General features: G+C 35.3%; 2 protein-coding genes across 2 annotated transcripts in view; one reads left to right on the forward strand and one right to left on the reverse strand.

Moving 5' to 3' along the window:
* The first annotated feature begins 328 nt into the window (after positions 1 to 328).
* LOC106765404 (transmembrane 9 superfamily member 9) lies at positions 329 to 3659 on the forward strand. The gene is made up of 7 exons (XM_014650013.2): positions 329 to 682; positions 1086 to 1250; positions 1343 to 1452; positions 1554 to 1662; positions 1746 to 1858; positions 1943 to 2096; positions 2195 to 3659. The coding sequence occupies exons 1-7, from the start codon at positions 563 to 565 to the stop codon at positions 3353 to 3355; spliced, it is 1932 nt and encodes a 643-aa protein (XP_014505499.1). The 5' UTR covers positions 329 to 562; the 3' UTR covers positions 3356 to 3659.
* A 750-nt stretch (positions 3660 to 4409) lies between these two features.
* Positions 4410 to 12142, reverse strand: part of LOC106768428 (probable cyclic nucleotide-gated ion channel 5) — an 8540-nt gene continuing 807 nt past the window's right edge. The window contains exons 2-8 of the mRNA XM_014653591.2: positions 11334 to 11420; positions 10138 to 10720; positions 9444 to 9656; positions 9014 to 9321; positions 7109 to 7220; positions 5702 to 5938; positions 4410 to 5351 (exon numbers count right to left, since the gene is read on the reverse strand). Of these exons, the coding sequence (XP_014509077.1) occupies positions 4656 to 5351; positions 5702 to 5938; positions 7109 to 7220; positions 9014 to 9321; positions 9444 to 9656; positions 10138 to 10720; positions 11334 to 11395 (2211 nt within the window). The 5' untranslated portion in view covers positions 11396 to 11420 and the 3' untranslated portion in view covers positions 4410 to 4655. The remainder of the gene's footprint in view (positions 5352 to 5701; positions 5939 to 7108; positions 7221 to 9013; positions 9322 to 9443; positions 9657 to 10137; positions 10721 to 11333; positions 11421 to 12142) is intronic.

Consider the following 12142-nt stretch of genomic DNA (forward strand, 5'->3'; position numbering starts at 1 on the left):
TTGCTAAAAATTAAAATACAATTAAACGTGAAAAAAAAACTTAAATTAAAAAATAAAATATTTTAGAAAGCCGTTGATTTTTTGTTTGAAAATCAATTATAACTGAAAAAACAAAAATGATATTTTTTTCTTTAGAAACTATTATATGAATTTATATTATTTTAATTAATATAATTATTCATATTAAAAAGAAGATGAAATCAGGTTCATTAATTATATTTTACACAGTAAGCATTCGCCATAAAAGAAATATTAGATTATTTATGATAAAAAGAGTGTAGAAAAGTAAAATGTGGATGATGCAGTGTAATTAGATTAATAAGTGGGAGTGAGAAGTTAATTGTTCCAAACATGGAGGAGGGTTCGTTAATCACCGTTAAAACATCGTAATCCATTCAGTGCCGCACGTCATCATCTCATTCATGTTCATGGCTTGGTTTGTGTCTCAACTACTTCTTAAAAAAAATACCACATTTGTATTCTAACCAACAAAACCAAAAAAAAAAAAAATCACCACAGAACAGAACACGGCAAGAGAAAGAGCGTGTCTTGGTCGGAAACAATGGCGAGGGAGCCTCTGGCTCGTGACCTATGCATCTATGTCTGCATCTGCATTTTACTCATTGCCCACCAAAGTTCCTGTTTTTACCTCCCTGGTGTTGCACCTGAGGATTTCTGGAAGGTTATTCCTTTTTTCTGTTCCTCCAAAATCTAATCTTTTTAACCAGATTAGTCTGTGCATTATTATTTCTTTCCCTGTTCAGTTTCACGTTAGATCAGTTATGGATCACGTATACTTTTTACCTTGCTGGTTGAAGATTCTTGCTTTATTCATTTTCATTTGCCGAGGTGATGAACAATTTAGAATGTGTGATGAGAAATGATTTGGATCAGTGGTCAAAAATAGTGAGAGAATCACCATGTTTTGATGGCTAGTTTATACCAATCATCATTCCTTCACGCATTCTTTGACAGATTATTCTCCTAATCAAATCAACGCATTGGTGATCACCCAGAGTAACATGGAATGATTTGTTGTAGTTTGTGACATTTATTGATTATCATGTTGTGTTCAATGGTGACAGGGAGATCCATTGAGGGTGAAAGTGAACAAACTGTCTTCCACAAAAACACAGCTTCCTTATTCATACTATTCACTGCCTTATTGTCGTCCGAAACGCATTGTTGACAGTGCTGAAAATCTGGGGGAAGTTCTTCGGGGTGACCGCATTGAAAACTCACCCTATGTGGTTGGTTTAAATATTTTGGGCAGGTTCTAGTTTTCTACCTTCTGTTTATTACGTTTCACAACTGAAATATTGAAGTCTTTTAATTCTCGCAGTTCAAGATGAGAGAACCGCAGCTGTGCAATCCTGTTTGTCGTATAATTCTCGATGACAAAACGGAAAAAGATTTCAGGGAAATGATAGATGATGAGTATCGGGTGAACATGTGAGGCACTAATGACCCTGAAGCTTATATCTCATGAAAACATTGTTGTGGAAATAATGTCTCTGACAAAAGGGTATTTTATTATTCTTGCATTGTTGCAGGATTCTAGACAATCTTCCTTTGGTTGTTCCTATAAGAAGGCTTGATCAGGAATCTCCCATGGTGTATCTCCATGGCTTCCTTGTCGGTATTAAGGGACAGTATTCTGGAGTATGTAGAAGCTAACTGAGTACTTTCTGATACTTTGTAACCATTATTGTTATTTCCTCTTAACCTCTTGTAACTGTTGATAGATCAAAGAGGAGAAGTATTTCATCCACAACCACTTAGCATTTGTGGTTAAGTATCACACTGATCAACAGCTAGGATTATCAAGGATTGTAGGATTTGAGGTTAAACCATTCAGGTTGTGTTGTGATTCTTTTCCACGTAGTTTTGTGATAATCTGTTAATTTTACCTTGTATATTGAAATTTTTCCTATGAATTCAGCGTAAAGCATGAGTATGAAGGAGAATGGAATGAGAACAAGACCCGCTTAACCACCTGTGATCCCCATGCCAAAAGGCTGGTCACTAGCTCTGAATCTCCCCAAGAGATTAAAAGCAAGAATGAAATAATTTTCACCTATGATGTTGAGTTCGAGGTTAGTTACCACCAGAATTCACAGCACTTGAAGTGCCAGTGAGAATTGGGTTTGGATGCTGATTTTATCTTCCTTGGTGGAATTTTTTTATCTTGTAGGCAAGTGATGTGAAGTGGGCATATCGGTGGGATACCTATCTTCTAATGGCGGATGACCAGATTCACTGGTTTTCAATAGTGAACTCTCTGATGATTGTACTTTTTCTTTCGGGCATGGTGGCAATGATAATGTTGCGGACACTGTATCGTGATATCTCAAAGTACAATCAGTTAGAGACACAAGAAGAAGCACAAGAAGAGACAGGGTGGAAACTTGTACATGGGGATGTGTTCAGGCCTCCACTAAACTCAGATTTACTGTGTATATATGTTGGAACAGGAGTTCAGTTTTTCGGAATGATTCTTGTGACCATGATGTTTGCTGCTCTTGGTTTTTTGTCTCCCTCAAACAGAGGAGGTTTGATGACAGCCATGCTCTTGCTGTGGGTGCTAATGGGTCTGTTTGCTGGATATACTTCAGGGCGTCTTTATAAGATGTTCAAGGGAACAGATTGGAAGAAAATAGCTTTTGGAACAGCTTTTATATTCCCAGCCACAGCTTTCACAGCATTCTTTGTGCTAAATGCTCTGATTTGGGGGCAGAGGTCTTCTGGGGCAGTACCATTTCAGACAATGTTTGCTCTTCTTTTGTTATGGTTTGGCATCTCATTTCCACTTGTGTTTGTTGGTGGTTTTGTGGGGTTTAACAAAAAGCCACCAATTGAGGATCCTGTGAAGACAAACAAGATAGCTAGGCAGATTCCAGTGCAGCCTTGGTACATGAATTCAATGTGCTCTATTCTCATAGGAGGCATACTCCCATTTGGTGCAGTCTTCATTGAGCTTTTCTTCATACTCACATCAATCTGGTTACATCAATTTTATTACATTTTTGGTTTCTTGTTCATTGTGTTTGTCATCCTCATTATAACCTGTGCTGAGATCACAGTTGTGCTATGCTACTTTCAGCTGTGTAGTGAAGACTACAATTGGTGGTGGAGGTCATATCTCACTTCAGGTTCCTCTGCATTCTACCTTTTCCTATATACTGTATTCTACTTCTTCACTAAACTAGAGATCACAAAACCAGTATCTGGAATCTTGTACTTTGGCTACATGATGTTGCTTTCATATGCTTTCTTTGTGTTGACTGGTACAATTGGTTTCTGTGCATGCTTCTGGTTCACCAGGCTCATCTATTCATCAGTGAAAATTGACTGAACCTTGCCACTTTTAGTGCAATGGTCATAGTTCTAAGTTGAAGCACATAAATTGTAGTATCGGATATTTTTGTAGTTCTGATTTTTTGTTTTGTTTTAAGTCATCCAATGTATCTCTAGTATCCATATTTTGTATTCTTGCATGATACTATTCTCCCTCTCTTCTCACTGTACTTGAATATTATTTTTGTTTTGTAATTTGTACAACACATTCAACTATTGACCAATGCATATCTGGAAAAAGGATTTTTTTTTTTTCAAGTACTAGATATTAAATGCGAATTTATTGTTAAGGAATAAAAATATTCCCCACCCTTCTTTTTTGTCAAAAATAAATTTGTTATAAATATTGCTATATGTATGTAATAAGTAGCTCTACTTGATTGCTACCTGGATTGCTTAGAGATTATTACCTGTCTCATTGACCCTTTATTATACAACTTAAGACCAAGTTGTGCCCATAAGAGATAACTTTTCAGGTTGGATTGAATTTAATTTAAGTTGTTTTATCCAACTTAAATTTTTTTGAACTGGGTTGAATTGAATTTATTTATTTCATTTAATAGCTCAATACAATTTAATTATAATTAAATTGCGTTGAGTAAACTTGAAAGTTTTTTTTTTTAAAAAAAAAACATTAGAATAAATACTTTTAATGTTTCTTAATAACTATAAGACAATTGTTTTATGGAATTCCGCATTCTCTTCTTAGCTCTTCCTATTACACTAATCTTATGATGACAAAAGCCTTGTACTTTCTAATAAATGCAATGTGAAATATATTTAAAACACTAATCTTATAATGACCAAATCCTTGTACTTTCTAATAAATGCAGTGTGAAATATATTTAAAAGTTTTTGTATTACATGTTACATAAACATAATGAAAAAAATATACTTCAGAATAAAGATATAGACGAATAGTATCTAAAATGTATAATCCATAATAATTTTTTATTATTTTAAATTGATGATTCTCATAAACGTTTAATCACAAAATAACGTTTGAAAAATAATTTATAATAATTTCGACAATGTAAAATTTAAGACAGAGGTTGATTGTGCAAAAGCAAACCAATAACTTCAACAATAAAGTTGAGAACAATATATATGAGTTTACATGCCAAGTGGCAGGCCTAATATGAGAGTTGGCTTTAATGTAATATTATAATTTACATGGTAACAGAGGAAGAGTCATTACAAGGATAATTGTATAATACACTGTTTTCAACCTTCTTTCACAAATTAAATCACAGTCAAGGAAAAAAAGCATTTTAAGAGAGTAGTCATACATGAAAATTTTAGTCAGCGTCATCTGCAGAGAAATCAGGCTCTGGGGGTTTCTGTAGTTTCACCAACTCCCTGGCAGTCTTAGCAAGTCGATTACGATGAACGCCACGAAGAGTGTGAGCAGCAAACTTAGAGGCTAACAGGGCAGCACCAAAACTGTAGGAATTTCCACCACCAGTTTCATGACTTCCCTCTGATTCATCAGCATCTTCTTCCTTTTGACGAAGCTTCATTAGTTTCTTTTTAGAATACCGACGCCATGCTGCTTGAATAAAGCATGCAGCCCAAGTCCTCCATTGCTGGGAGTAAAATCGGAAAGTGTGTTGAACCTGTCTGCTGTGAAGGCGTCTAAATTGACTGGCAACAAATTTTAACTCATCGGCTGTTAAGGCAAAAGCCTCAACCTCCATTAATGCTTTAACTGTTCTAGTGGAAGATGGGAGATTAGAACCAGATTTGGGATCCAGGGCCCAGGTTAATAGCTCCTCCCCACAGAAGTCCGCTTCCTTTAGAAAACTGCGGTTGAAAAATCCACTCCTTCCACCATCTGTGGTAACACTCTCAAGGCGACCACGTATGATGAAAAGCATCTCATCAACTGGATCTCCTTCCCGAACGATGTAAGTATGCTCTGTAAATAAACACGGTTTCAGTCTCTCGCAGATGGCATCAAGCAATCTCTCATCCATACTCTCAAATAGTGGAACCTACAAATCCATGAAAACCAATCAATGAATTCACAAACTCAGATGCTCAAAAATAGCTTGATAAGTTCATCTAGGAGAGATCGGGGCCTAAATATCTGAGAGGAACTGCATAATTTAATATAACCAGGTGTGAGACAGTGGATTAAAGAAAGTTATGCTCATGCAAACAACCAAACACATATAACCTGGTGTGATGGTTCAGCTGTAATATAACCATTAACCATAAATATTGAACAGATTACTACAAGTTGGTCCTTAGTTTGTCAGAGAAAAGAGGGTCCTATTTAGTCACATGTTTCAGATAAAGGGCATTCTTGGTGTTAGCTTATTTTCATGTTTTGAAAGCATACCCTCCTCACTAAGGCCAAACAGAGATGACGCTTAATATCTCTTCGAAGATCCTTTGGTAGACTCTGAACTAAATTTTCTTCATCTACACCACGCGTTGCCAGCCACTTATATTGATCATACCGTCTCACGCGCTCTCTAAGTTCTTGTGGGAGTAACCGATGATGCATCCACTGTTCTGAATCACGCCTTTTAACTCTCATTTCCTCGAGCCTAATTGTGAGAGACTGAAGATATGTCTGTAATCATGGGAAAGACAGAAACCTCAGTATCAATTACAAACAATCTTCTCTTTCATACTTTAATGGACAAACTTCAACGCCATTTATTTGCAAGGCTTTCAGTGATAACAAGAAACAAAATTTAGAACAAACTTATAGTAGCAAATGCTCACGCGCATTATCTGTGTCCATGAGAATGTCCACTTGATTTAATTTCTTATTGCACAACCATATTAGTTCTTAGATCTCTCTTGACATTAAATGGATAGTTCTCAACTCAGAAAAACATACTTTGTTTGTCAAGTGAGGAGCATATTAGGCTAGTTAATGCTAACAATTTAAATTTGCATGGAAAAGTCAAGATTAGTTCTCACTTTCATTTGACACTCATTATTTGTAATATCATGTGTGTGAGCTTGCTTCAGTTTACAACATCTTGATGGGTGCCATAAGAGCCAACATGAAATGAAAAAGTTGGTAGAAAAGAATTGAAATCTGACGAAAAGCACTGGTGCCTTTGTTATTATTATAAAAAATTGCTTAGAAGTTTAAAAAAACCAACTTCAGTTTTTTTATTGATTATTCACACCATGTTACCCCAAACAAAAAAAAAAAATACAGAAGTACATGAACAAATACATGTCAGACAAATGTCATCAATGCATCATGTCAAACACACTGGCTCCGTGTGTTCAGACCAAAATAGTGAATTCATGCTTTATTGGTTCCCGACATGAATACTACGTAGTTCATAAGTTAAGACAGAAAACTTACCAATAATGCGTTTATCTTCAACAATACATTTTAGACAGAGAAAAAGTCAAGTGGCAAGTCAATACTTTCTCTAAGTCAAATAAATGAAGATCATATACCATTTCCAGTGCTCTTACAAAAGAGTAACTAAATTACTAGCAGGGTCTAGCTGCTACATTGACACTACTTAATAGCTTTTAATCCCACCCACACCACACATATAATTGTAAAATTTAATCACTTGGATATCAAAATATTGTTGATAAGTATGAAAATAAGCATTAGGTCATTATTCAACCATTCAAGTATCCAATATATTTGACCCAATCAAATACAAGCCCATGGAAACTCTTGCAAGTTCTGAACAAACTGAATGATAAGACTTCCGGCAATTTTACTTTCATGATATGTTAAGCTCATTGATTTGAAGTATACCTGCATGTTGCCAATCAGAAGTGCAAAGAGGATGAGACCAAAAATAGCTAGTGCTATTGAAAAGATAACCTCCCCAGGATAGGTGCTAGTCTGAAGCCCCTGGCCAAGTGTACTGCAGTGAAGTCAATGAAAAGTTGGTTTTGGCAAATCAAATGAAGGGACAGAAAGGGAGGAGGGTAGGGGACGGAGAAGACATGGGAACAAATAATTTCTTCAACAAAAAATTCAAATTGTAAAGTATATCCAAAATTTCTCAGTATTTGAGAGCAACTAATCAGATGAGTGTTAATATATTCACAAAAACCAAATATTTCCCTTTCTGAACTGATATAGAATCACTACCAGTATCAAAAAGAAAGGTTACGGATTCTATCAGTCATTGTCATTTTCCGTAATATTGGAAAATAGAAGATAAAAGGTAATGCAACAGTTTCTTTGAATGACATGGAAACCTCCCACCCTTTTTGCACTCGACTTCTACCTGAACAATGCTCATATCCTATTTTCTTTTCTGTATTAACGGACTCCTGGAACTCCCCAAGTCCCTTGAACTATGGGCAGATTGGCATAAGCCTCTTGTCTTCTGACATTCTTCAGCCTCAGCAACCAGTATATTTCCCTTAATACCCTTCCAACTTCTTTCTATTTACGCCTTTGTGAGAGGAGGGTGGCTAACACTATTCATGCAAACAAGTATTTCCGTAAAACACTTCAGTCCAAGAATGTTCGGACATGGAATTAATAACCTTATATGTCCTAGAAGCTTATTAAAACGATAAATTTCTTGAATCTAGATCAATGGTAAATTTAAAACAAGCTAAAAAGGTCAAGTTTTCAGAACAAATCGTAAAAGAGGATAAAACTGTAGGACATATCACTTTCTAAATTCAAAGTAAGAAACCAGTGACCTAGCTCTCAAACTACCTAAAATGATAAAAATTAATAGATATTCTTCAAATGGTACGGTAATGCCTTTAACTGTACTTAAGGACAAGGCTAGTAACCTACTTTGAGAAATTAATTTTAGGGTTTTCCTTACAGAACAAAATTAACATAATCTGAGAGATTGTTGAACCCTGATTATGAGAAAAAAAGGTCAACAGTAGCAATGAACAAAGATAATATTTCATAATGAACAACTAATTACTAGAACATACAATTCATCCAGTGCCTTAGCACATATTTAAATTTTGCTTTGCATTAAACTTTTCAAACACTCAAACTGCATTTCGATTATGAGAAATAAGAATGAAGGAATTAGAGATGAAAGACGTGGAGAATAAATAGAAGTGCGGGAGAGAGGAAAAGGGATTGATACATCCCACCACAAGAATTTGCCACCTCATGGGACCAGGGGGTTGTTCTTTTCTGTTTCAAATATTAAAAGATAAATAAATTTTGACAACAAAAAATTATTTTTGTCAAAAATAGTAAGTACAGAAAGTACAATTCTTTTGGTTAATTTTTCTTATTTGTATAATTTTACACAATTTTTTTCTTTTCTAGTTATCCAAAACAAGCAGAAAAAAATTTCTATACTTCTTTCCCTTTTATTTCTTTCTTGCCTGATTCCTTCTTTATTCAAACAGCAGAAACACAAGGAATACTCAAGAGGTACAACCCAAATAGAATTTAATTTATCCACTACCCATTCTATTACTGGTACAACTATAACCAACAGTTTTTCCTTCTAATTTGTTTAAACTAAGAACTTTTTCGAAGGCAAAGTAGACATAATTTATCAGTGTATAGTGTATAAGGAGGATCGCTTGCTATTGTTATATCTGTGTATTCAGGTCAGCCTTCACATAAATTATACTTGTTTCAGTCTTTCAAATCTCTATTAGCCTTATACGGAATACCCGACACAGATGTCCAAACACCAAAGAAAACAAAATTAATTACCTCAAATTCTGGAGCCCCCACCATAAACAGTAACAGTATTTAGAGATGAATTTCTTAGATGAAATTATGCCAGAAGTCAAGACTTGTGCGAAAATTCCATAATCAAAAGGTGCAGGATCACCTTCTGCAGAGCACGCTGAATTTAGAATATCTTTACTTCTATTATTCCAAGCACTATAACCTTGCATGAGCTGGTTCCCACAATAAAGGAAATTTTTATCGCACAAATTAACAGCATCACTGCAAGCTTTCTGCCAGCATGAGTCATTGCGTTCAATAGCTAACAAGTACCAAAATGCACCAACTATCTGCAAATGATCATTGGTGGAAAAAGACCCACAATAGCATGACTAGTGAGATTATAGCTCAAATAGAACGAGGCAAGAATTTTAGTGAATTAAGCATCATGAAAAAATAAAGCAAAGCTTACATGACTGGCAAGCATGTACAGCAGCAAATAACATGCAGCACCTGCCCATGCAGTTTCAGCAAAGACACCAGCTGTTCTCTTAAGCTCTGAAGTCAATGGTACCATTCGGAGAAATCTAGGAACATACTGAAACAAGATAATGAATAGCAAGGCCTGCTTTGTAGCTAGCACATCTGAACCTTTTGACCTCAAAAGAAATCTCCAAACCACAATCTGAAATCAAGAACAGACCAGAGAAAACAAAAGTAGGTGTTGAGTTTTGGGAAACTACTTAAAATTGGAGACAAAAAAGACAAGCATTAGAGTTATCTATGAAGTGTATTGAATATATAAATCAATGTCTAGTAAGTTGCAAATTTCAGTGGACACCAAAAGGAGAAATAATTATCTATAATCATAAGTCAGAACAGATCAAATAAATTTAAAGGAGAATCCCTATTTTTAGTAGTTCCAAACCAGGAAAAGAAAAATACAAGATTGGGGAGCTTTAACATATTAATAATACCAACTCTAGATCCAAGCACAAATAAAAAAGGAACGGATGCCAATCAATATATTATTTTATACTTTATAGCAATTCAAAGTGAATGCTAACAATCTACAAACACTTTGAATGCAAGAGGGACTTATGTCAGAATATTCATGCAGCTAAACAGAAAAGTCGACTCAAGATAAAAGCAGTTTTTTTTCTGACCTGTGGTATAGGCAACACTGATAGGAAATCAATGATGAAATACCGCTGCAAGTATCGTTTGGCTATCTGTGCCGAATCTATCACAAGCTCACCCCGCCCAAAGACACGAGAAGATGGAGCAATATAAGCTGTACGAAATTGGAGAGCCATGTGCATAAGATAGAAAGCATCAATCACTGTCCTTAATGTTGTAACTATTGTTGCCAACTTTCTGTCTATGCCAAGACAGTGAAACGAATTATTGATGACTGGGAGATAAAAAAACAGTGGATCTATAGACACGGCCAAAATGCACGAGGTAACAAAGAGTTTATTCCATAAAAGCAGGAATTTGTCTTGAGGGTCAAATATCTTCTTTTCAGACACTTTAAGATCTTCTGGGAACACTGCCCTAGATACTCCCAACCCAAGTGATCGCCCAATTGATTTGAGCCCTTCAGATCCCCTTCTCATACCCCTTTTAAAAGACCTTGAAGTCGTGCTGCTTCCATGACCACCATGGCCTAATTTATCAATACTAAATCCAGATTTTATAACTCCAGCATCAGAAGATGAAGATAGTGTAGAATCCAGGGCCTCCAACCTATAGATTAACAAAATGCACAGAAACAGATCACTTTTGTCTGAAACCATAACTAAGTAATTGCATGTCCATAACCAGGAATGTCAAGATCAATTCCAGACCAGAGAAACAAAGGAGGAAATTAAGAAATAAGAGAATGCTTTGTCATATATCATGAAAGGTGAAGGTCACAATGAGTTGATACCGTTATAAACATTAATTCCATTTAAGAAAGCTAAGATCCATGTAAAGCATTTTAAAATTTAAAGTGCAAAGCATTGTGAGTGAGAAACTAGTTTATCTGTGGTTCAACTGGACAGCCATCTAGGAAAATTACACAATAGCAAATTTTCCACTTCTAAAACCGTTACAGTTTACAACTGACTGAATGAGTGACATAGCTTATGGTTCAGTGTTTATATGTCCTTCCACGCTCTGTAGACAAAAAAGCAATAAAATGTACTGATGCCAAAAGTTTGGATCATATTAACATAATTTATTCTATAGTCAGAATTTAGAAATTGCTATAACTTACATGAGCTAAGAACGTGCAAATAAATACTATTAACATCACTATCTTCTCCTTCGTATATCTACAATAACTCTACAATTAAAATATATTGGATGGTGATACCTCAAAAAGTTTTCCCGCTGACCACCCATGTATTCTGACTTGCGACCACAGTCAAACATCATTCAATAGTTATCACATATGCATAACCTGCAGACAAACAAAACAAGATTCAAAACAATGAATAATAAAATCAATATTGGGATCTTCATGTTTAGACTCCAAATGTTCATTACAAGGCTCGGGCTAGAGGTTTCTGATTAAAATCTGGTAAATGTATATTTTCAAGTAATGCAATTGCAAAGATTCAAAACTTGTGTGCATTTTCACTTTCTTTGGGAAATAAACCATAAAGGTAGATCTACTTTCTAGCGAAGATCGATTGCACCAACCAAATGTACCTAGGGTTGTCAGCTGCTTATTGTGTATAGTCTTCCTTCTAGCATGATACTTGCGAAAATTTTCATCCTCTAAACCAAATTGCTGTTTAATCTCTAGCTTTTATATAGCATCTCAACATGGCAAAACCAAAGGCTCATACTCTTAAGCTGGCATTAAAGTTCCCCGAAGTATCATTCTTTAGATGTTCCACCATTCAGAAATAATCATTTCCAACTCTCCACCTCTATTCCCCCCTCCCCTCTAATTTCAATATTCACAAGCAGATCAATGTCGCAACTATTTCAAGAGATTTAAATAAAGATAGTTCATCCTTCAACATTATAATACCAGTTATTGGTTGGTAGTCAGCCACTAAGCTAAGCCAATCACACAAATTATAGCGGTGCATAATTAAAACTAACGAGATATGAATTCATAGGAGAGTTTCAGGCAATATATATATATATATATATATATATATATATATATAT

The sequence above is a fragment of the Vigna radiata genome, chromosome 7 (assembly GCF_000741045.1).
Source record: "Vigna radiata var. radiata cultivar VC1973A chromosome 7, Vradiata_ver6, whole genome shotgun sequence".
Taxonomy (NCBI): domain Eukaryota; kingdom Viridiplantae; phylum Streptophyta; class Magnoliopsida; order Fabales; family Fabaceae; genus Vigna; species Vigna radiata.